We start from the raw sequence: 23,735 nt of genomic DNA on the forward strand, positions 1-23,735 counted from the left end.
ACTGGAGGGGCTGGTCAGGGAGATTTCTGGGGCGGGCTCTGCACAGTCAGAAGAACAGGTGGGGGTTCTAGAGGCCACTGGGGAGTGACAGAAACAAGGTGGACTCCCCAAGATCTAGAAGCTGGGAAGAGACCCCAGGCAGATTGGGTATCAGGAAACAGAGGTCAAGGGTCATCTGATGCCCCTGGGCAGAAGCCACTGCCAGAGCTCTTACGAGGAGACAAGGACAAATGATACCTGGGCCCAGGACCAGAGACTCTCAGCCTCAGTGATCAGCGGCGCGCGCCTGATCCTGCCTGTTTTGGCAACTCCCTACCCCTTGGGTCTTAGTACAAGCCAGACAGCATTAGTGGGAGAGAGAACCACTTCCCTGAGGGCACATGCAGGGGCTAAGCCATGCTTCTCAGAGCATGGGGCATGCAAGGGAAGAAGTATGTGTCCCCATCACCACGGCACTGCCCGAGGATGGTTTCAAGTCATGCAGGAGAGGAGGCGCCTGTGGGACCCAGCAGGACTCCTGGGAGGTGGGCATGCAGAGAGGGCAGCTGTGGTGCCCAGTACCTGTCAAGGGCCCCAGCCTTGGGGGTTAACAGTTTGACTCATCATGATGGGCTGCATCGCAGAAGAAGCGTGAGCCCCGCTTGGCAGTACGGGCCGTGAAAGGGACACTCTTCAGCACTGTGGCCCAGGAGAGAGACACAGTGGTCAGGCCCCATGGGGGTGGGGTGGGAGGAGGAGGGCCCAAAGGGCTATGGTTGGGGTTTGGGAGCTGGGCCCAGTGGCCAGGCACCAGGGACGGAAAAGGGCCCCACCTGTGATGATGTCCTCAATGGTACCATCCTTCCCCTCATAAACAGGCCGGTGCTCCTTGGCCTGGCGCCGCCTCAACTCTGCAATTAGCTCCTGCTGTTGCCACTTGTTCCGCTGGGATGGGGTCTAGAGCCGAGCATTTGCAGGGAAAGGGAGTCACCGCTAACGTACCACGGGGCTGGTTCCTGCCCCAAGATGCAGTCTGAGGATGCCCTTGATTGTGCTCGCCAGCCCAGCCCCCATCATCGCCTAGGAATCCCCTCCCGTAGCCCCCTCTCCATCCCTCTGGACTCCATCATCAGGCCCTCTGGGTGGTCTGTGGGCTCCAGTTCTGTCGCCTCTCCAGCTCTCTGCTCCACCCCCTCCTAATCCTTTGCCGTGTTTTCCAGGCCCCAGTTCTTGGTCCCACCCACCTTGGCATCCAGTTTCTTGGCTTCCTGAGCCAGCTGCTTCTCCCGCATTACCTCCTCCTGCTTCTTGCGGGCTTCGTTCTCTTGTTCTGCTTCCTACGTACCATGAAAGATGGGGGCGGGGTGTGTGCGCGCGTGTGTGTGTGTGTGTGTGTGTGTCACACAGGCTGTGAGCTGTGAGGGGAGGGGCTGACACTGAGGGGGTGGAGAGTGGGTGTCAGTGGGACCAGCAACCCCAGGTGGCCACTCTCTGGAGGGGCACTTCCTGCCCCAAACAATGACAGGAAGGGCCTGGGCCCCCACCCTGCCCACCAGTTCACAGCTAAGAGGCCTATGGCCAGCTTCCATCGCTCCCTCGCAGGACTCAGAGGAGGAGACGGAAAAGGCCCAAGCTTGAAGCCCAGCCCTCTCTCCCTCTACCAGTTTTCTCTCAGCCAAACTCCTCTTTAAAAGCCTCTCTTCTGCTCACCTTGTAAGAACGAATGAATCGGACAAATACTGGGAAGAATACAGAAGGAGGCGTGGTCTTGGGACTCTCACCGAAGTAGCGCACAACAGCATTGTAGGCCTCCTGGGGAGGGGGTGGGCAGAAGGGGTCAGCCCGGTGGGGGAAGGAGAAGCCCGGCTCCCAGCAGGGGCAGGAGGCCCACAGGAAGCCGCAGCCCCCCACAGCCCCTGGGGGAGGGCAAAGAACTAGGGGCTCGCCAAGCCCCCTGGAGTGCGTCTCCAGAGGCAGCTGCCTGCCACCCCCGGCGCCCCCTCTCCACTACGATCAGCCAGCCAGCTGCTTGACAAAAGTTCTTTGACCCAAGAACCAGAACTAAGCCCGCCAGAGGCGCACGACACCTTGGCCACAGCCTCTCCCACCCGCCTCCACCCTGTGCTCACCTCGGCTGTCTTGGCATCACGCTGGAGCTTGTCCAGTTTGCCTTCGTTGGTGCTAAGGAAGTTGCGCAGGACGCTGTTGTCATGTATGCTGCACTCCCGCCGAATCAGCTCCATGCCCCGGCCCAGCTCCTTCACGTCTAGCAGCACGTTCTCCAGGGACACTGTCATCACCAGAGCCCGGGCTGAGGACTACAGCCCAGGACTACAGCAAACTCCAGCCCTCCCGCTCAGCATGGGCTCACTCGGTTCCTCACGCCCCACTCCAGAGCTACCAGCGTGGACAGAGAGGGGCGAACCAAGCTAGCCAAGCTCTCACAGGGGCAAGGAAAAGGAAAAGAGGCCGTGGGCTCATGACCCCGAAGGTAGCAAGGGAAGGTGAGCCGCAGACTGCTGGGCTCCAAAACAGAGCTGCCCCAGGCCTTCCCCAGTTTCACGAGGGGGGCAAAGATAACAGCCACCCTATGTCTGTGGGGGGCTTTATGGGTTTTCTAAGCACTTCACGTACATCACAGAGACACAGGCTCTGGGGCCAGCTTGGGGGAGTTGGCAGTGAAGAGCCACCACTGCCTTTCCCTTCCAGCTCCCACAGCACCCAAGTGGAAAGGGCTGGGTGGGGGCCTGGTGCCTGTAGGAAGGCTCCCTCTGGGGTGGCCCCTGCCCATGGCCCCAGCGGAAAACTTTGAAGTGGTCAGAAAAAAGAAAACAAAAGCAAGAAAGAAAGGCACCCAAGTGCTCCCCCTCCTCATAGCTTCCAGGGATTGTCCTGCGCTGGACACGAGGCAGGCTTGCTGGGCCAGGCTCCCCTCACCTGCTGCAGCTTTCTCCACAAAGTGCAGCTCGTGCCAGAAGTTAGCCAGGTCCGGGTATTTCTCCTTTACCGTCAGGGCGATGAAATGCAGCAGTGTCATCTTCCTGTCAGTGGACTTGGTGTCCAGCAGCTGGTAGAGGGGGACAGGGGTCAGTGCAAGAGGGCTGAACACCCTGGCGCCACAGCCGCTGCCCCCTCCAGCTTCCTGGCCACTTGCTGTGCCCACCATCTTACCAGATCCAGGCTCTGGAGCTTGAAGCCATACACAGCTCCCCGCTTGCTGCTGTTCATGTAGTTCCCCAGGGCAAGTATGATCTGTCCAAAAGAGGCACGGGAGGAACTCAGGGCAAGACCCGAGGGCTCCTTCCTCCTCTCTGTATAGCGCCAGCCCCCCACCCAGGACCTGGGAACTCCCGGCACCTCCATCCCCAACCCCTCCCCACCTCCAACATCTGCTTCAGCTTCTGTGAGGACTTGACGGAGGCAGAGGCTGCAATGATGGCGTTGAGTTGCTGGAAGGCAAGATGAATAGCTGAGTGACCCCATGCCGGGATGCGGCAAAGTCAGGGAGGGGCTGGCAGGGGAGGGGACCAGCAGGTAAAGGGCGGAGGGGCGGCTGCAGACAACCGTGATACGGGTGGGGGCCAGGTGGGGGCCAGGTGGGGGCCGTACCGGCGTGAGCATCTGCAGGTTGTCCTGGAAGTTGCCCAGGAAGGCCATGCCAGCCATTCGCTGGGTCAGCCGCTCCACCTTGCTGAAGAGCAGCATGAAGCGGTCCTCGGCCGCCAGCTCCTCCAGGGGCTGCCGCTCCCGCTCATATTGCCGCAGCAGCTTCACCTCAGCCTCTGTGGGCAGGAAGCGCATCAGGCACTCCACGAAGTCCACGGGTAGTGTCTGGAGGTCAAACCTGTGTAGGAGGGAGGGACCACCTCAGGTCTTGCCTTTGCCCACATTATCTGTCATCCCTTCATTTTCCAGCTCCTACAAGGACTGAGGGTGAGGTCTTGAGCAGCACACAGCCAGAGGCAGAGGACTCACTGTCTCACCTCCAGTAACTCCAGGGCTGGGGTTACTCAGCACCAGTAGCAGTCCTAGGGTCACAGTCCATGCCCTGTTTAAGAACCCTTCAATGTCTTCCCTCTGCAACTACGGAGAAGTCTTAACACCTGGACGTGGCTTAGGAGGCCCAGCCTGCAAGACTCCTGCTCGCCTCTCTACTCTGTCTCTCCTACTCCCCTCCTTACACTAAAGCCAGAGTCAATTTTCAGTCCTCAGGGCACCATGCCTCTCCCTCCAGGCCCTGACCTGGAGTTCATACACATCCTTCAGGTCGCAAGTGAGACATCACCTCCTCCAGGAAGCCTTCCCTCATCACCGAGCTCAGCTACCTAGCCCTCCCTGTTCTCCCAAAGCTGCCTGTACCTCCACTACCTTGGTGTTGTCACCCAGTGTTACTGGACTGTTCCCATTAGACTGGGAGCTCCTTGAATGAAGGTCTGGGCTGACTCCCCAACACCTCACACAGTGCCTGGCACACAGCACAGATGCAGTAAATTCTGGCCAAGCCACTGGATGACTGAGGGAGTTCTGTCAATGCCCTGGAATCCAGGGAAGGCTAGGATCCTAGGTGGAGATCCTAGGTGGGTTACCAACTTAGCTGGGGACCAGGGCAAGGTCAGTGGGAGCCTCACGTGTGGATGGCCCTGCAGATCTCCTCAGCTGAGCGGCCAGCCTTGCGGAGGGTGATGGCTAGGTTCTTGGCACGATTGGCTTCCAGCAGGGTCACCTTGCTGGCAGCCTTTTGTGCTGTCTTGTTCTTGGAGCAGATGAGGTCAAGGGCAGGACCCTGGGCTTTTGTCTTGAACAGTTCTTCAAACTTGTCCAGATCCAGGTCCTGGCAGGAGTTGATGAGAAAGGAAAATGCTGTGGCCTCATCCTACAAGAGGACCCGCTGGCAGCACACCAGCATCAGCTCAGCTCTGGTACATGGAGGGCTGAGTCTGAGGGCTCTTCCAAAGCCAAGAGATCTACCTTAAAGGGCAACCTGGTCCCCAGCTCCCAAGCCCAGCCCTGAGGGCCCCAGGCCCTGCTACCTCCAAGATCTTCTCATCATCAAGTTCGCTAAAGACAGTGCCGCTGATCTGGTTGGGTTTCAGTGCTGTCCAGTTGAAGACAGGCAGCCGGAACTTGGTCTTGATAGGTTTCTTAATGCGAATGGCTAATTTGGAAGGAGGATCAGTGAGGCAGGAGCCAAGGACACACTCCCTCGGTCCCACTAGCCCTGCCCAGAGCCCTCGGGACACTCACCTGACAGGCCTACTGTCAACACCACAGAGGGAGCAGCGCCGGGGAGAGGTGGGGCTGGGGGACACTTGTCTGGGAAAAGAGGAAATAGCACAGTGACCCAGGGGCCAAGAGACTCCCCTCTGTCCGCCCTACCTGTCCTTAAAGACTATCAGGGAAGGAGTCTGCATGAACTCCCTGCCCAAGTGGCTCCCAGGGGTCCTAACTGACGGGGCAGGTCATGCTGTCTCTGACCCACTCTCTCCTGCTTTCGTCTAAGCCCTCTCCTTGGATGTCCTCAGAGGAATCAGGAGCGGCATCTTTACGCTCCTTAAAACAGATCCACATCTGCTCGTAGACATCCCTTCCCTAGTAATCTGAGCCTCCCTCGGATTCTAACCCTCCCTCAGCCTCTCCCACCTGACTTTACATCCTTCCAGCCACATCCCCAGTTTCTCCCTGTGGAGATGCTGCTGACTGGGCTTTTGGTCTGGCCCCACAATAAGGCTGCACCTCTTGCCTTTTACCAGGTAAGGGTCCTGCTTACCTGGTAACGGGGGAGGTGGAGGGGGCAAGGGAGGAGCCGGCGGCGGAGGCAGAGGTAGGGCCTCCTCGGGGGGCGGGGCCGGAGCCAGGAGGTCCAGGTCGGAGGGGGGCATGCCCTCATTCAGTTCCTCAGGGCCTACCCGGGCCAGGGCCTCGCTGCCCACTGACTCTAGGTCCCGGGCGGTGGGCTCCAAGTGGCATCGGCGCTGGAAGGCCTCCTCCTTCTCTTTAATGAGCCGCCGCAGGGTGTGTACCTGGTGGCTCGTGTTCTCGTAAGTCTCCTATTGGGCAGATAGCTCCGTTAAGAAAAGAGCACCTGAAGGCGCAGCAGGCGATGCTCCTGGGAGTGAGACTTCCTACCCAAGGGTCTCTGGGAGGGTACTCAGAGGCAGAGAGCGGCAGAAACCCAGGGAAAACTGGAATGCAGCAGAACAAAAGAGGGGGGCGAAGAGCAAGACTGCTTGGCTGGCACCCTGCAGTGTCCTTCCTCGCTGCTCCAGCCCAGTCTCACTGGTCCCTCAAGGCCCAGGTAGAAGGCTGCCCTTGTGAAACTCTCCTTGACCCACCAGCAGCCTGCTATGGCAGCTCTCAGCCCTCTGTGCCTCAGTCCTGCTCTCATTTCATTTGGTTTGTACAGTCGCTCAATTGGAAGCCCCCTACAGACAAGACCCTGCCTTAGCCACCTCTGTATCCTCCATACTCCCAATTCAGCGCTTCAGACTCTTAGCAGGGGCTTGGCAGATGTGTACTGAGCTCAACAGAGCCAGCATAATTGTATTCCTGTGGAAGAAGAGATGGGTTGGGGCATGATTTTATAACTAACAAAAAGTTAGGTGGGGAACAGAGAAGACACTGGAATGTGAAGAGGCCCTGCTCTCCAATTTGGAATACATGGTGGATATCCTAATAAACAGCCCCAAGTACCTGGGCTATTCTGAGCCTGTTCATTACACTGGGCTGGGGAGGCACGTGGAGGTACGGGTGAGGGAGAAGCAAGGGGGTGGGCTGGCAGGAGGAGACAGGGGCTCCAAAGGTGCCCCACCTGCTCCCACCCTCCTGTGTGTATGTCTGGCCCACTCTGGCTCCAGCTTCCCTCTCCAGCTAAAACATGGGGTGAAATCATCAGCCCACCCTCATTTGAGTGCCTCAGGGGTGAATTAACATCTGGATTCTCGAGGACTTGACATGACTGACATGGAACGAAAAGCAAGATCCCCAGGCCCCAGCACCCAGTACCATTCAGGGGCTCCCTTCCCCACGTAACCTGGTACCTTGATGCTCTCGAGTTCCTTCTCCCGCTGCAGCAGCTGCTTCTCTAGCTCTGCCACACGCATCATGTTCTCATTCTCTAGGTCCAGAAGCTTCTCTGTGAGCTGCAGGATGAAAAGGGCAGGTTTGGGGATGGCCCTAAAGTCTGGGCACTCAGCACAGTCTGAACCCCAGTCAGGACCCAGGCCCGACCCCTCCATGCAGGGCCCCAAAGGCAGCTTGGCCCAGTGGCTTCCCTGTCACTCCTGTGAGCCCAGGATCTGAGACCACATGAAATAGTACAAGGCAAATGGCCACCATCTGCCTCTTTCAAGCCTGAGGCCACCTCACATCCATTCCTGAGGTCAATGTGTGTTCCACCGCGGATGAACCAGTGTCTCAGCCAGAGCATGCGCTAGAGAGCCCCAGTGGATTCTGAGGCTTCCCTGAGGCTCAATCGGGAGGTAAGTAGGTCAGCTCAGGATTCCTAGACTCAGATGTCCCCACTCTCCCCACTCTCAACAGTGGTTCTGGCAGCAAAGGAGGACCACCTACATGGGACACATGCTCCTCCAGCTCTTCCACCTTCTCCAGGGCCACGTTCTTGGTCTCGGCATCCTCCAGCAAACCCCCCACATCAAACACGTTGTCCAGGTATGCCTGGATCTGCACCTGCAGCTTCTCGCTCTCTGTGTGCCTTGACTTCTGGCGGAAAGCAGAGAGAGTAGTAGTTGGGGGAGCCTCCTCATCAGCCTCCATGACCCCTTCCTAGAGCCTAGGACCCAGGGAGCTCCTACTGTAGCCGTGTCAGATTCTCGCCCTGTGGAGCTGACTGACTTAGGAGCCCTCTGCGCAAAGGCCAGAGTCCCAGGTCACAGAAGACAGGCAGGGTGCCAGGAGCATCCGTGACCAGGCTCTTGTAAAAGAAAAACTCCTTGTGATACAGCTAAGCTAGTCCTCTTCCCCGAAGAGCCTCATCCCGTGAGGACTCTAGCCCAGCTCACCTGCAGGAACTCCTCCAGCCCCAGCTTTGTAAACTCATACTGCAGGTGGACCCGGAAGTTCATATCCTCCACCGAGTGCACCACGATATTGATAAACTGCATGCAGGCCACCTGGGGAAGGAGCAGCCCAGAGGGGCAGAGAGAGCCGAGACATGGAGGGGAGGCGGCCGTTAGAGCCAGCATCATCAGGTGGATAATCAAAAGGAGTAAAAAAGGTAAGTCTTTCAGGGAGCAATAAGAGAATTTTAACTTAAAAAACAACAAACTTAATATTCATTTTATGAAGACAAGTAAATTACATGAGAAATAGGTGTAAATGAAGATTTGGATGATTTCCTTTGCACACCAGCAGGTATTCCTTGAGACAACCCTACTAGCTGTATACCCTAGACTGAAGGGAAGTGAAGCTAGAGGAAAAGCTGGGGAAGAGGAAAGCAGCTCAGAAAGGATCCAAATCAGGGACAGTACGGCCACACAAAGCGGGAAAGGAGGTAGACCCAAGACAGAAATTGTCCTGGAGTTTCTAAAAGCTTTCTGGGGTGAGTGAGTGAGTGGACAAGGAGCATTTACTGAATAGAGAACCACTCTAGGTCCTACACAGAACATCAAAGTACGCTGTTGGCCCAGCCCCCGTTTTCAAGGAGTAGGCGGCCCTGCTGGGCATGCACCTGACCCAGGACCAGCCCCTCACCATGAAGTCGATGTTGCTGTCCTCATTCCGGAAATACTCCATCAGCTTCTCAAAGCGGTGCAGCTCCTTGCATACCTGAACAAGCAAACTTTCTCAGTAACAGGATCTGTCCCATGCAGAACCCAAGCCCCTGAGTCCTGGTTCCCAGGAACATCCAGCAAAGGGACTGGTTCAGACCAAGTGTAACCACAATTCTTTCTATGTAACGGGTCACTTGGGACATGACAGAAGAAAGCCTGGGACCTGGCATCTGCTCTGGGTCCCTGAGGGAGCTCAGTAAAGGGTGTGCCCTTAGTCTGGGCTCTGGGTGCCTCTGAGTGTAGGCCAAGAAGAAACACAGGGGTCTGGTGTTGCCGAGCTATTGAAGGAAAGAGGGAGGGTGGAGGAAGGTTGGAGGCCATGGCCAAGGCAGGAGGCTGAAGTCCTAGCGGGGACGCAGGAGAGGGGCCTGGGTGCAGGAAAGCCTCTGTGCTGAGAGGGGTCCAGAGACTCCTCTGAGCCTCTGGCTTCAAGGAGGAAAAGCCATTTCCTGGCTTGAACAATGGATGCTAGGGAAGAGGTCCAAAAAGGAGGAAGAGGTGGGACCAGCAGCTGCAGCTGTATGTTGAGGAATCCTATGTTCAAGCAGATGGGGGTTTCAAAGCCAGGCCCAGAGTCTGGGGAATTCCAATTAGGAGCTCCCTCTCCCCTCACCAACGACAGCCAACACCCCAGGAGGATCCCTGCTTGCCTTCTCCTCCCACTGCAAATATAACTGCCTCGGGTTCTACCAGTGGGTTCACAGCCTCAGAACGAGCTGGGGAGCCTCTTAAAGCACAGATGGCCAGGTCTCCCACGGGTCTGTGCATTTAACACAGGCTCTTCAGGTATTCTGCTGCACAGCAGGTTAGAACTGCTGGACTATAGCCCTCAAGTGAGGGCATCCTTCGCTGGCCAATCAGGAGCTTTCCCGACACAAGATCTAGTAAGACTGAAGTTTTGGTTTTGGTTTAAAAAAGCAGGGGGCAGACTACCTAGCTAAAAGCACTAGGCTGTTAAAATCCCTAGGATGTGTGAGATCACAGGAAAGGGTCCTTACCTACCTGGCTCGCACCTCCTCCCCGCCAAACACACACACACACACACACACACACGCACGCACGCACACGGGTATAGGAAACTGACCTCTTTGAAATTGTCAAAGGCAGCAAGAATGATTTCGTGACCTCCCCGTACCAAACACACGGCTGCCAGGAGCTCTAAGACAAGTGCTTTGGTCCTAAGGGGTGGAGAATGAAGATTAACACCCTAGCCCCTGACCCTGGCCACCACACAGCTCACTTCCACAACTGGGTGAGTCCTTTCAAGAGAGTAGAGACAGCCTCGGTGGTGAGGGAGAGGGTGGGTTTGGGAAAGAAGGCAGGGGAAGGCAGCCTTTCTCCCTCCCTAAGCTGCGGAGACCAGAGGAGAGCAGAACACTCCTCCTCCAGCAGAGGTGAGGGGCCAAACCAAGGCGCTGACCTAGGCCGCAGGACCCGAGGCCAGGCAGGACTTCTTGGCAGGGACAAGTGCAGCCCAGTTCTCCAGCGTCCTGGGCAGAGCGGGGAGGAAAGGGGAGGGAAGGAAAGAACTCACCTTGGATTCTTGTTGTTGAGGCTGAGCGCAATCTCATTGACAGCGTGAGGGTGGGACATGACCAGGTTGAATCCATACTGTAGCAAGGGGAAAGGACAGAAGGAGGGGAGACCATGACGGTGGGGAAGACAGATCCCAGCCGGAGCTCCCTGACTGCAGGCCCACCAGCAAACTCGTCTTGTACAAGCTGGTGCCTTCCTAGCTCTCCTGGTGTGGGAGGTGAGGCAGAAGAGGCAGAGCGCCCGTGGCTAGTGCCGTCGCCGTACCTGATAGTTCATGATGGCTCTGAGACAGAGGATGCAGACGTGGACGTCGTCCTTCTGGCTCACCAGGCGGGAGTTCTTCAGCGCCCTGCGCCCAGGGAGAGTGCTATACCTGGGGGAGAGGGGCTGCTGGTGAAGGGTCTAGAAGCACTTGCCACCACCCAGACAGCAGGCTGCCCCTCAGCAGCAGAAGAAAAGGGGGATGGAGGACCTTGCACCAGCAGCCCAGAGAGATGCAGGGGGTGCAGGTGCAGGGGGCAGGGCGCGCCACTGTTTTCACCTCCCTGGAACAGGTCTTTGTCAGTTAGCTATCCAGGATCCCAGCATTACAACCAGTGCCCAAACCATCCTAAGCCCAGATGTCCTCCAAAATACAACACGAGGTGTGTAGGCCTTCCTAGACCTTAAGATGGGTCCAGGAGACATTCATTTGAGCCATCCTTCCTCTTCCTTCTAGTCACTGCATCTTCAACACACTCACTGGGGCAGGAGCATCTTAGCTCCCATCCCACATCTGTGTCCTAGAAAAGACAGAGCAGACCCCAAAGGCTATAGAAGGGCTAGGGACTACATCTGACTTTGCCCCTAGTGATGTTTCATGGAAAAAAAAGGAAACACAAGTGGTATCTGCTCGTGAATGACTAGAATGGGCAAAACCCAAAGAAGAAGACTAGGAGAAAAGCATGGTTGAGAGACAGAGGCCATGGAAAGGGCCACAGGACCCACAAGAAAGCCTCCCTCTGTAGGAGGGGCTCTCAGAAATCATCCGGTCCGTCCACCTGCCTCTGGGCAGGATGGCTTTTCAGATACTACAGACAAATGAACACGCTGCAGCCTTGGAGGAACAAAAAAGGCCTAAAGGAAGAAGTGAAGGGAAGGTGAGCAGCAGCAGGTTCGGGGGGAGCTGGTCTCCGGGCAGCTGATGGGGCTGCGTGCAGAGCAGAGGGAAACAGACACGAGGGCAGGTGCTGGACCAGCTGGTGAAGACTAAGGCGCTGGGTGAGGACAAGCCCTGCCCAGAGGCCTGGAGGAACGGCAGAGTGAGAATGATGAACGGAGGGGCCCCCAGAGACGGGGAGAGGAGAGGGGAGGGCTGGAACCCCAGATGGGGTGGGCACAGCCGAGGGTGATATACTTACCCAGGACAGATCGCTGGGCAGAGTCAAGGAGACAGAGAGGACAGACCAGAGACAGACTGGCAGGCAGAGGGCAAGAGAGCTGAGCCTGGAAGCAAGAGTGAAGGGAGGAGCATGAGCACTCACCGCTGTCACCCAAGACCTGGACGGGGACGAGGGTGGGAGGCAGGCGGGCAGAGCGAGAGCACACATACCGGAGCACAGACTGGCGCGCAGAGCGAGCGAGGCTGTTGGTGAAGGGGGCTGACAGGGCGCTGGGCGGCTGCAGGTCCTCGATGGACCTGCTCCAGGACCGGAGCTTGTCAAATGCACCATCGTCACCACTCTCCAGAGCCTCAAAGTCAAACCTGGAGCAGGAAAGGACACAAGCGCACACACAGGAGAAATTCAGTGCCAAGCTGCCTGGCGAGCCCACCCCCGCCCTTTAGACGTCTAGGGCAACAAGAAGCAGGGCAGCAGAAGAGAAAGCGGAATTGGGCAGAAGAGACCCAACCCTGGTCAGGAGGACTGAGTAGGGCAGAGTAGTCACCGGCAGCAACCAGGAGGGGGATCTGAGGAGATGCGGGTGCTGACCGAGGCCAGCCGCTGCCCCCCACTGGCCTCCAGGAGTCACCTCCCCATGGGCCCAAAGGGACACGGGGAGCTGGCAGTCTTTCTGCACTCCCAGCCATAGAGGGGGCATCTCAGAGAAGCTGCCGCTCCCCTTGGAGAATCTGCCCTGCAGAGCAGTGTTGGGGAACAGGCCAACTGAAGGGATTACTAGGGGGCAAATGGCAACAGCCAAAGGGGCCTCTCAGTGCCCTGAGGGTGAGGCCCGGGTGGCTCTGGACTAGGTTCACGAGGCCAGGTCTGAGTGGAAGGGAATGGGGGTCCCGAGAAACCCAGAGTGGGACAGGCCTCTATGTTCAGGAAAAGCACCATGGTCTCATACTAGCACTGGGTTTTAATGACCGGGTTTTCTTTCCATGGTTCTACTTGAGGCTTCTAGGTTTTTCTGGTTTAGAGGCTCCTTGGGCTTCAGCTTCCCTCGGGGAAGAAATCACAGGTCGAGGGTGTGAACCGGGGTCCTTAGTCCCCACAGGAGTTGGGATGGTTTCTACGTCACTTCCTGCTCCTGGGACCAGACATCTCCCACCACCAGCAGTTTGGGAGTGTAGCCAGGGCAAGGAGGACAGCTCAAGATCACAAACCCACAAGGCCTTCTCCTTTACATATCCCCACATCGGGATCTACCCGCCCTGAGAAACAAGCCCCACTCCTCTTTCCTGTCCTCTTCCCCCAGTAGGCCACCCAGGACTGAGCAAGCATTTCCTACAGGCTCTTCCCCCAAGGAGCCTTCTGCTCAGACACGCACAGCCCCAGGGTCAAAGGCACAGAGGCCGAGGCTCTCTGAAATAGGAAGCGGTATCTGCAGATGCCTGAGTGTTCCCAAGGAAGCAGGAGCAGACTTCAGGATCCTGTCGATCAGATGCTTAACAGGGCTCTCAAGCAGACATCAGAGGAGTCTGCTCCGTGAATAATAGTATTCCCCAGAGCTGGGATGTGCAGTTTACAAATAAGTGCCTTCACTCAAACTCTATTTGGCTTAGCTCCTTCCCCCTCAACCCTTCCCAAAACACACACTCTTACCTCACCTGCTCCGAGTCTTTCTTTTAAAAACACAGTCAAAGGTACTGCTGTGGACACTACAATACTGAGGTTCCAGTGTATTTTGGTTTCAAGCAGCTGGAATTTGTTTGCTTTTGAAACAAGATATGCTTATTTGGAAAAATAATCTACATCTTTTGCTATAAAAGCTCTGAATTAAAAAAAAAATCGCTTCAGCAAATGTTTTTCATTTCTTTCTATAAAAAGAGTCAGTTTCTTTTAAGGGATAGGAGGATCATGAGGCTTGACTTCTGTAGGGACGGGAATGGGGAGTGGGCCACTCTTGGTTTTAACAGGGGATGACCTGCAAAAAATGACAAAGGCCAAACCTAGGAGAGGCATTAGTTCGAAACCCTAAGGAGATGAGGGTGAAAACCTGCTGAGGAAGGAGAACAGCCCAGGGGCAAGCACAGTAGCAAGAAAAGTGGAAGTTGAGGCTGGGGTTGAGTCCCAGAACCGAGGAGTTCCCCAGGACGCGGGACTTTCAGCGCTAACACTCGGGAAAGTCACGGGCAAACCTGATCAGTCACCCGAGGGCCGACGTAAGTCTTGGGTCTAAGTCTGAATGTGTTGGCCATGCCATGAACGATCAATATAATCCCTCTTTCCATATACTTAGGTAATTATGGTAGGGAACAACACCTTAAATAATAACAATTAACAAATAAAAAGCGGCTACCACAGTACAGACTATGTTCCAAATACTACAACTGCTTTACACACATTATCATCTAATCCTTATGGCAACCCTGGAATATGGATCTCCTCTTACATAAGGGGCCCTCAGCAAACTTGCCTGAGGTCACGCAGACAGTAAAGGACAGAAGAGACCCACACCCGGCTTTGGGCTTTGTCTTAACTCGAAAGCCCTCGTTCCTTCCACTACCCCACACTGCCTTCTCCTCTGCACTAATTCACTTCCAGCTGCCTCCAAACCCCCCACCTGCTTGCAAAAGGCTCCTGAATGCTTCACTTTCAGTCTGCGTCAAAGGTCATGCTCACTGCTCCTGGGGTGACCTGGAGGAACCCTCTCACAACTGGAGACCCAAAGTTGCTTCTTGAAGACTGAGCTCTCCTAAAGCAAACGAATCCCACAGGGCCTCTCTCCCAGAAGCCAGGACATTTCCTTGGACGGCTCCCAGCATGGAGTCTGGATCCTTTGGGCTCGATTCTGAGCTCCCTTTTTCCACATCTCTCCTCCTGCTCCCCAAAATGCACCTTCTACTCCAGCCACCTGGCATTCTTCACTGATCTCAGACAGCCCCTTGGCCGCCTGTCCACCCCTACGCTGCTGCCCGGGCCCTCCCCTCCTGCCTGGGGTTCCCATTCCCATCTTCACTACTGCAAGCTCACCCTGCCTCGTCAAAGCAGAATGGGACCATGTCCTTCCTCACCGTTCCCCAACCCTAGTCCCAGGTGGTACTCACATGACGGAACATTGGGCAAATGACAGGTAATCCACCAGCACATCCAGGCCTTTGTTTTCATCATTCAGAAACTCCCGCACCCACCTGCAGATAAAGGAAACACAGTGGAGGGGTCTGCTAAAGTGGATTGAGGGAGAGGAGGAAAAGGTGTCTCTGACAAAATGACACCCCCTCCTGGATCCTCTGGAACTCAGCACCAGGCTGGGAGAATTCTGAAGATCAAAGCCTATGGCAGACCCAGCCATGGTCACATCACCAGCCTGGACCGCCCCTAGGCAGGAGAGCCAGGGATGAGGAAAGGTACAGGCCTTCCAACACCATGTTAGTCAAACCAGCTTTCAGGAGCCCCCTCCTCAAGGGCCAGGGCCCCACTCGATCATTTTCTAGGTCTCTGGTGTCTAGCACGTGGCTGGGCGCAGCGTCCTGATGTCACGTTCCTGGGAGGAATTGAGGGTTAGACAGAGCATTTACTGTAGCCCTCATGCAGAGCTGTTCCTGACAGAAGCCAGCAGGTCCCCCACTTGACCGAAGTCTCAGTTAAAAGACAGGCAGGGAGGGTCAAAGAGAGTCTGGAACAGAGGCATACTGGGCCAAAAGGCTCTCCACCAAGTTCAAGGAAAAGTATTTTGGGAAGTAGTGAGCAGAGGGATACGGGGGACTTCAGTGTTTTGTCAGGGTGAGTCTGGCAGAATAGGAAAAGGATGTGGGGACAGTCAGGAACTCAAGTAACCCCAGAAGGGCTCTGGCCACTAAGAGGGTGAACCAGGGAGGCAGGAGGGAAGACAACTAGGCACCCTAAAGACAGGGGACCGGGGCATGTTCACCCTTCTGCCTTCAGGCCTTTTGAACTCAGACATTCCTGGAAGGAAAGTCAGGAGCGAGTCCCAGGACTGTTACAGGACAGGCTCATTCCTGGCCTATAGACACACAGGACCCAGAAAGACGTAAAACTCTCGGGATGGACGCTGACTCTCCGGTGCTCTGTTCCCTCCGGGCGTCCAGGTGTCCTTCTAGGCCAGCTGCGCCAAACAGCCCTGCAAGGCCGCTTCTCCCCCGCAGCTGGAACACCAGCGCCATGTTTGATGGCCACACCCCGGGCTACACAGAGAGAGGCCGGGCCAGAGCACCAGGCCCGGCTGAGATCTGGCAGCAGGCTCTGGCTGAGGCTGACTGACACCGGAGCTGCCTGAAGTTAGCTTCCTCTCTGGGGGCCGACAGGCCTCCCGTTTCCTGTCTGTCTGCGCTCCAGCTCCCCACCCCCTTCTCATTTCCTGTCTGAGTCTACACTGCTATTTTCGGGATCTTGACACTTTGAGGAGAGGTTAAAGGGCACTTAGGCAAGGCCGCAAACCAATACAAACCAGGGAGAGGAGGAGCAGGAGAGGCTCTGGAATCCTACTTCCCAGCCCGCCCACTCCAGGCCCGAGTTCCCATCTTTGCAGGCCTGGGGCTGATCCGGCTGCTGCCGAAGCAAGATCCTCCTCTCCCTACCCTGCCCTGGGCTCCTACTGCCCTGAAGCACCCACACCCCAGCCTGACAGCCTGACAAACTCTTCCTGCCCCAAAATCCGGGACGGATCCGGGCCCTCCCACATAACTCTCCCAGAGAAGCCACAGTCCGGATGACAGGAGCTCCTAAAATGCCAGACACTAAGCTGCTCCTGGGAACCAAGGACCAGGTCCAGACCTCTAGCTTGTGTGCCAACTGCCAAGAGGCCCGGGCCTGGGAACCATGCTGCTCTGGCCCCAGCTCCTGGCCAATGGCCAGGGGGGATGGCACCAGGTAGAAGGGGCAGGCAGAGGGGACTGCCCCACACTGCTCTGTGGCCCTCTCCTGAGAAAAGCAGACCCCCATCCTCACGTAGCAGGACTTAATAAGGAAGACAGGAGGGCCTGAGAGAGAAGGGAGCAGGGAGGGGTAAAGGCCCTGTGGAGCAAGGCAGGGTGGTAGATGGCGTCTGGAGCTGCCATCTGTGTCACTCTTGCTCTCTCACGTGGGGTAGCTGATGAGGCTCTGCAGTTTTTCCTTCTGTGAGCTTCACCAAATAAAGGTGAAGGCTTAGTTACACATTTCCAAGCAGGTCAGTTCTCAATGTCGGGTTCACAGATGAGGTGTGAAAGCCAACTCTGGCCATCAAGCACAGCTACTGAGGCCAGGAACTGTCCCTTTCCTGTTCTTTCCTGTGCCATTTCCCCTACAACTGTTGCTGAGGCAGCTGGCTGCATACAGGTAGCCTCCATAAGAACCCCAGGCAGCCTCATTCAGGGAGGGGACAGGAGGGGAAGGCGTATGATGTCATATGCCTTCTACCCCTGCTCTCAGGAAGCCCAGGACCCTGGGGCTGGAACCTGCCCAGAAACCTCCACCCGGAACCCAGGCTCAACTTCTCACTTGTGTAAGCTCTCAATGTTCATGCCAGGCCCCTCAGTCAGGCCTGTAGCCCTGCCTGCAGTTCTCCATCAGGTGTCCCTCACTGTCCTTTGCGTACATACATACACACACACACACACACACACACACACTCTCTCTCTCTCTCTCTCTCTCTCTCTCACTTTCACTATATTTACTCTGGCTGGTTACGGTTTTATAAAACTGAGACCATATCCGTCTTTCACTGTATCTCACGCATTAGCCCTCTGTCTGTTCAGCAGGCCCTGGTTCCCCACTTCTCTGGCAAAAAAGACTCATGTAGTTTCTAGGGGCCCCGTCAATGGGTTGGCAGTACCCTGGTCAGTGAATACGGAAGATGTTCAGCTCCTGGTCCCCACTGCCTTAGATCTTTCCTGGTACTTCAGGAAGCTGCTTCTGCTCATGAACTAAAATTGTCTTATAATCAAGCAAATAATCTTCTGGGTACCAAACAGTCCGTGAACTAGGTAGGTCTTAGCTACCCAATGCAACACACTCCTCCATCCCCAGCCTTCTCTGGGCCTCCCTTGGCCCAGCCCCAGGCCACAGGCAGACTCCAGTCTCAGCTGCTGTGGGAATGTCTTCCACTCAAAGCCACAGGCTGAGGACCCCAGGAGAGGCCCCAAGCTTGCCAGCAGCATCCAGTCAGCAGCTGGCAGAGCTGAGGGGGAGAAAAGCCAGAAAAGGAACAGTCTGAAGCTCTCTGGGGAAATAAAAGCCATTCAAGAGGCAAATCTGCCCCATGGCAGGGAGATGAAACAGGCAAACTATCCTCAGTGGACACCAGGTCCTAAGAGGCCAGGTGAAAAGGCTCTGATGGTCAAATCTGACTCACCCAATGTGGTTGGTACGAAGTGAGATCTCCAGCTCTCTCAGTACTTTGGTTGACTCCTGCACTCTTCTCCTGAACTTCTGTAAACATGGAATTCTCTGTCACTGATGGAGGTCCCCAAGCCAACTTTACAATACAAGCAAAATGGGCAGAAAAGGAAAGGGAAGGCATACAAGAGGGCAGTTATAGTCCTTCCGTCTGTTACTAGCCAGCCACTCCAGGGCCATGGCCTCAGAACACAGAAACCCAACTCCCATTGCTCAGAAGCAGTCCCAACCCAAGTCAAAACGGTTTGCCCCTAAACCCCCCAGGACTGTAAAGGGCAGCAAAAAGGGGCCTCCCTGCCTCGCACTTCACCTTCCGAGTTACGCTGGGGTCCAAGAAGCTCTGGAGTTTCTGGATGTAAGTGTGGGGAGGATTCTTCACCTGGAATCGTTCCTGTAAGGGAAACACGTGTGTGTACACAGACACCCAAGGTTCTGAGGGGAGTGTTGAGGAAGTAGGGCACTCACGGTGTTTGACGTGAGGGGACTCCTGAAGTTAGCACCTGGCCCTTAACATCACCCAAACCATAGGTTCCCCTTCTTGACTTATCCTCAGCTACTTCTCAACTGTTGCCATCTTCTCCTCCTTCAGTTAGTACTCCCTGAGCCTAAAATATTTTTCTACATTAAAAATTATTTTAAGAGCCTGCTGCTTACTAAGAAGATGCGGGGATTACATAGCTCTAAACAGCACCCAAAATAAAGACATGATTCGGAAATGTTGTTCACTTCCTAGCCAGCTAATGGACCGGGGTTAGGAAGGCGAAGGGGAGGGGAGCTAGGCCTTGTAGAAGCCAACTTTCTCAGCCCTGAGCCCAGACTTGGGACTGGACTGGTTTTGCTGTGTTAACACAGCTCAGGAGTGCAAACACACTTTCTGCTCCTTGCCCAGGTCCCAGTCCCCAACAATCCAAGCAACCCCAAATGCTGCAGGCTGCTTTCAGCAAGATCACTGCTCCGTCCCCTTCCACACAGGGCACAGGCTCCCCATTCAACCCCCTCATCTGACCCGGGGGAAAACTCTTAAGCATTCTGGTCCTGTAAGGGCCTCCACAATGGAGATATCTCTGAAGAGTTAGGGGCTGGAGAGGGTCCAGGAGAATGATATAATGTTAGGAAACAGAACCTAAAAACAAATGAAAGAAAAAAAGGAAAGGTTTGAGAAAGAGCTGACATTATGTGACCTAGAAAAGACTGAGAGATTATCAATTAAAGAAACTCAGTACCAAAGGGCTACTGTTCTCCAAACCCCAGGTAGGTGCTCACCATGCTCACCAACTCCTCTTAATGCAGAATTCAAGGAAATGGGCCTTCCCTGGATAAGAAGCAGCCTGGACTAGGTTCTCTGAAGCATGATTCTACCTTAGGTCAAGCAGCATGACTTGGGAAGCAGAGGAGCACAGTAGTCAGCACAGATGGAGTTGGTGGCCTGAGCCCTGGCTCCACCACCTACCAGTGAAAGGCAAGTTACTGAGCCTCAGGTTCTGCTTCTATAAAATGCAACAGTGCCTTCCTCAGAAGGTATTTGTGAGGATTAAATATTTCTATATATATATGTGTGTGTGTGTATGTATATATATATATATATATATATATATATATATATATATATATATATAAAGTGCTTGGTCCATAATAAGTACTCAGTAAATGTTAGCTATTGTGATTTTGTTCAGGGCTTGAAAAAAATTATGTTTATGACAAAACTCCATCAGAAAGTGCTGGGTAAACAGACTGCCTACACTCTGTGCCAGGTGCTTCCACACCTCCCAAGAGGTAAGGAACTAAAAGCCAACTCTCCCAGCAATGCAGACAGGCCTGTCTGAGTTCAGAAACTCATGACTTGTGATCTTCAAATGTGTGCAGGGGAAAGAGCAAGGCCGCAGGCATTAGTTCTTGATTCTGAGCTAAGTGATAATCTCTATTTTCTCTTCTGGCTCTAAACACTTTCATGTAGGGAGAGCTTCCAATCCTCATGTTCTGAGATTTGGGAACAGGAGACTAGAGGACTGGGGCTTCTCATTCCTAGAGGCCTGTAAATAATGGGGAAAATCCTGCTATTTGCCAGGTCTGGAGCAGAGTGAGAGAAAAATGGTGCTTTGGATTTCCCAGCCAGGGACAGCCCTCACCCTGGGGAAAGGCAGAAACAAGCTCTGCTGGGAAAAACACCACACTCCTCCACAGCAGACCCTATACCTCAGACCTACACAAACCTCCTTGAGGCTGCTGCTCACTGGGAAGAAATCAAGACAGTTCTTTGTGGCAGCTAGAGGGGAACTTGGCCTACCAGCCCGGTCTCTGTTAGGAGAGGCGTTTTGGAACAGGAAGTAAGCATGGACTGAGGCCACGCCCAGGCCAGGGTTCCACAAGGAACCCCAGAGCTGCAGTCAGTGCCCACAGTCCTGCTGCCTCGTCCAGCTCAAGACACACCCCCACTTCGGGGCCCACCGCAAACCCCGTACCTGGTCACAGATCAGATCCCACTTCTTCTCGTTGTCATACTGCCGCAGGAGCCGGGCTTTGTCAGGAGGCAGGTTCATGGAGCTCTGAGGAGAGAACCGGAGTCAACAGGGCTGACAGGCTTCCCTGAGGCATGGTCCCTCAGGCTTCACCCTGACACTATGTGGCTGATAAGGAAGGCTCAGAGAGGCATGACCATCCTCCTGCTTCCCCTTCGTATTTGCTTCAGCTTGGTTGAGCAATGTTTTCCAAACCACAGGCTGTGGAATCAATTTAGTCAGTCAAGAGTAACTTTATTTTAAATGAAAATGAACAGACTGGTTATCAGGGGGTGGGGGAGGAGGGATAAACTGGGAGACTGGGACTGACATATACACACTACTATACATAAAATAGATAACTAGTAAGAACGGGCTGTATAGCACAGGGAACTCGACTCAATACTCTGTAATGGACTATACGGGAAAAGAATTTAAAAAAAAAAGAGTGGATATATGTGTATTTATAACTGATTCACTTTGCTGTACACCTGAAACTAACACGACATTGTAAATCAACTATACTCCAATAAAATTTTTTTCTAAATAAAATTAAATTTTAAAAAAAGAAAATGAACAGATTAAAATAGAATAGGATTGAAGATACCAGAATTCATTGCAAGTAGGAAGAATAAATAATGTTTCACGGACTTCCCTGGTGGCGCAGTGGTTAAGAATCCACCTGCCAGTGGAGGGGACGCAGGTTCGATCCCCAGTCCAGGAAGATCCCACATGCCATGGAGCAACTAAGCTCGTGCACCACAACCACTGAGCCTGTGCTCTAGAGCCTGTGGGCCACAACTACTGAGCCTGCGAGCCACAACTACTGAGCCTGCAAGCCACAACTACTGAAGCCTGCGCGCTCTAGGGCCTGCGTATTGCAACTACTGAGCCTGAGTGCTGCAACTACTGGAGCTCGCACGCCTAGAAGCCCATGCTCCAAGGGAAGCCACCACAATGAGAAGCCCACGCACTGAAACAGAGTAGCCCCCACTCACCGCAACTAGAGAAAAGTCCCACGTGCAGCAACGAAGACCCAACACAGCCAAAAACAGATAAATAAAATAAAATAAAATAAGTTTCATGAAGTTTTGTTTCTTTTTATATGTCATGTATACACACACACACAGATCACGCTGTAAAATGTTTTTCTTAACATGGGACCGGGCAAAAAAGTTTGAAAGCTACCAGTCTAAAGTGGCAACCTTCAATCGATTTCCCCCCACGGTCTGAGAGCTGAGCGGGCTTCCTGCACCACGTGTATGCCCATGGGTGAATCCTGAGCCACCCACAGCCTGTCCAGATGTCACAAGTCTACTCCTTTCCCTCATATCAGGATACAAGTGAATGAGTAGAACATTAACATAAAGGTAACTGCTCAAATTTTTAAGGAAATAATTTACAAAATTTCAGGACTTTAATTATTAGTATCAATTACTTATGACACAGCTCCCAATTATTTAAGACACAGTAAAGTGTCCCAACCCCTCGTTGAGACACTCTAACCTAGAGTACAGGACAGACCAGGAGTCATTTTATTTTGTTCACTACTGTTTGCTGAGTGAATAAGTGAATACAAGTGTAAGTGAGTAAAAGCCAAGGCATCCATGGGTGAGCTCCATCCAGACCAGAAGCCCTACCTTCCCCTCCCTTTTTACCCCCGTCCAGCCAAGGCCCTCCTCTAACCAGTCCGGCGGCTGCCTTGGTGGCAGGTCACAGCCCTTGCCTCCAAAGGCAGATCACTCACCTGCACCCCACCCCCAACCCCTGAATCAGATATGATCTCCTACCTGAAGTATCAGAGCTGTCTGACGACCCACGTGACTACCCACAAATCTGGCCTCTTCCCCCAGCACACTCAGGCCACCTGGAAGGCCTTCCTCTCATCTTTCTCTCCTTTACCTACTGCTCCAAGTTCAGCTCTTAACTCCCGGGTAAACGAAGCATGACCACTTGGTTACCTCTGCCCACTCCTTGACATCCTCATCCCTGGGAACATGAATCGTGTGCGCCCGGGATCCCAAGGAGTCACACAGGCCCTGCATTATTCCAAAAGCAGCAGGAGTATCCTGGGAGTGGGGCCTCCATTTTCTAAGAAACTAAAAGAAAATCCTTAAACATCATTTATTTCTGTTACATGTATCTATTTATTATGCATTTATTTACATACATACGATTAAGCCGGTTGTATGCTCATCTAGCTCCTAAAGGACTATATCTATTCATACGATCTCCAACCCCCAATAGTGCCTAACCCTGTGACAGGCACTGAGTGGAGAGTAAGTTGATGGTAAACCTATGGTTAAGATGTCCCGGTTCTGAGCTCTGGGCCCAGCTCCTTGCTGGAAACAGGGTCACTATGGTTCAAAAAAGGAAGTAGCGTTGGGATCCCTGCTCAGTGTTTAGAAGTAGAAGAACTTAGGAATACAGAAGAGGTCAAGAGAAGAAAAGAAGGGGAAGAGACCAACACTTCACACCTCTCCCCATGGTTTCTGCTGCCCTGCTAACCTGCCTGAGCTTCCGCAGGCAAGAGGGGCTAAACGAATCCTCCCCACTGCCGATGTAGCAGGGATGGCCGGACGGGCAAATACAACCCCAGATGTTCTCTCTGGAATTACTTTACTAAGGGCCAATCTCAGCATGTCTCTGTGGATAACAGGACAGGAGCAGGAGGCCACAACAGAACAGGGACCCAAAGATCAAAGGTGGCCCAGAGCAAGTTCTCCCACCTAACCAGGGCCAGGCTGCTGCCAGCTGAGCCCAAGTGAGACCAGGCCTGGTTCTGGCTCTGTGTGCGTCCTGAGATGACTTCACTGTCATCTGCTCCTTTCCCCCAAGTCTGTGCCGTGAAGATAGAAAACAGTTGTCTCCCTTGGAAGAACGCGACCGGGCCGGGGGCGGGAGCTTGTCGCTACTGTGGCAGACATCACATCCCGTCTATACCAACCTCCTCCCTCAGCCACCCACTGTCAGCTGCTGTGGCCTCACACTTCCCCACCAGGTGAACTGGTGAGAAAACGTCCCCCCAGGGCTTCAAAGACAAGCAGAGTCACCACCTTTGGGAACCCTAGCCTAAGAGCATGGAGGAGGAACCTGAGGGACCTGGCCAAACTTTAGATGCCCAGGAGAGAGGGACACCAGTGTATGGAAATGGGTGGCAGAAGCATGAATCAGCT

At 54.3% G+C, this 23,735-nt stretch overlaps 1 protein-coding gene across 3 annotated transcripts in view; it reads right to left on the reverse strand.

Annotated features, from left to right (window-relative positions):
• Positions 1–23,735, reverse strand: part of FMNL3 (formin like 3) — a gene marked incomplete at both ends in the record, with an annotated part of 54,914 nt that overhangs the window by 220 nt on the left and 30,959 nt on the right. Inside the window, 25 exons of one of the 3 annotated variants that reach the window (XM_079714448.1) lie at positions 562–678; positions 813–936; positions 1,224–1,316; positions 1,690–1,791; positions 2,109–2,269; positions 2,917–3,046; positions 3,151–3,231; positions 3,360–3,428; positions 3,589–3,823; positions 4,608–4,810; positions 5,010–5,134; positions 5,224–5,292; positions 5,747–6,026; positions 7,017–7,118; positions 7,549–7,698; positions 7,998–8,108; positions 8,689–8,763; positions 9,853–9,946; positions 10,303–10,379; positions 10,569–10,671; positions 11,890–12,048; positions 14,776–14,859; positions 18,021–18,097; positions 18,375–18,455; positions 20,524–20,607. In XM_079714448.1, coding sequence (XP_079570574.1) covers positions 587–678; positions 813–936; positions 1,224–1,316; positions 1,690–1,791; positions 2,109–2,269; positions 2,917–3,046; positions 3,151–3,231; positions 3,360–3,428; positions 3,589–3,823; positions 4,608–4,810; positions 5,010–5,134; positions 5,224–5,292; positions 5,747–6,026; positions 7,017–7,118; positions 7,549–7,698; positions 7,998–8,108; positions 8,689–8,763; positions 9,853–9,946; positions 10,303–10,379; positions 10,569–10,671; positions 11,890–12,048; positions 14,776–14,859; positions 18,021–18,097; positions 18,375–18,455; positions 20,524–20,607 — 2,961 coding nt within the window. Of the gene's footprint in view, positions 1–561; positions 679–812; positions 937–1,223; positions 1,317–1,689; positions 1,792–2,108; positions 2,270–2,916; positions 3,047–3,150; positions 3,232–3,359; positions 3,429–3,588; positions 3,824–4,607; positions 4,811–5,009; positions 5,135–5,223; positions 5,293–5,746; positions 6,027–7,016; positions 7,119–7,548; positions 7,699–7,997; positions 8,109–8,688; positions 8,764–9,852; positions 9,947–10,302; positions 10,380–10,568; positions 10,678–11,889; positions 12,049–14,775; positions 14,860–18,020; positions 18,098–18,374; positions 18,456–20,523; positions 20,608–23,735 lie in introns of all 3 variants that reach the window. The other 2 variants (XM_079714449.1, XM_079714450.1) reach the window with 2 other exon arrangements.

This window comes from Hyperoodon ampullatus (genome assembly GCF_949752795.1).
Source record: "Hyperoodon ampullatus genome assembly, chromosome: 11".
In the NCBI taxonomy this organism is placed as follows: domain Eukaryota; kingdom Metazoa; phylum Chordata; class Mammalia; order Artiodactyla; family Ziphiidae; genus Hyperoodon; species Hyperoodon ampullatus.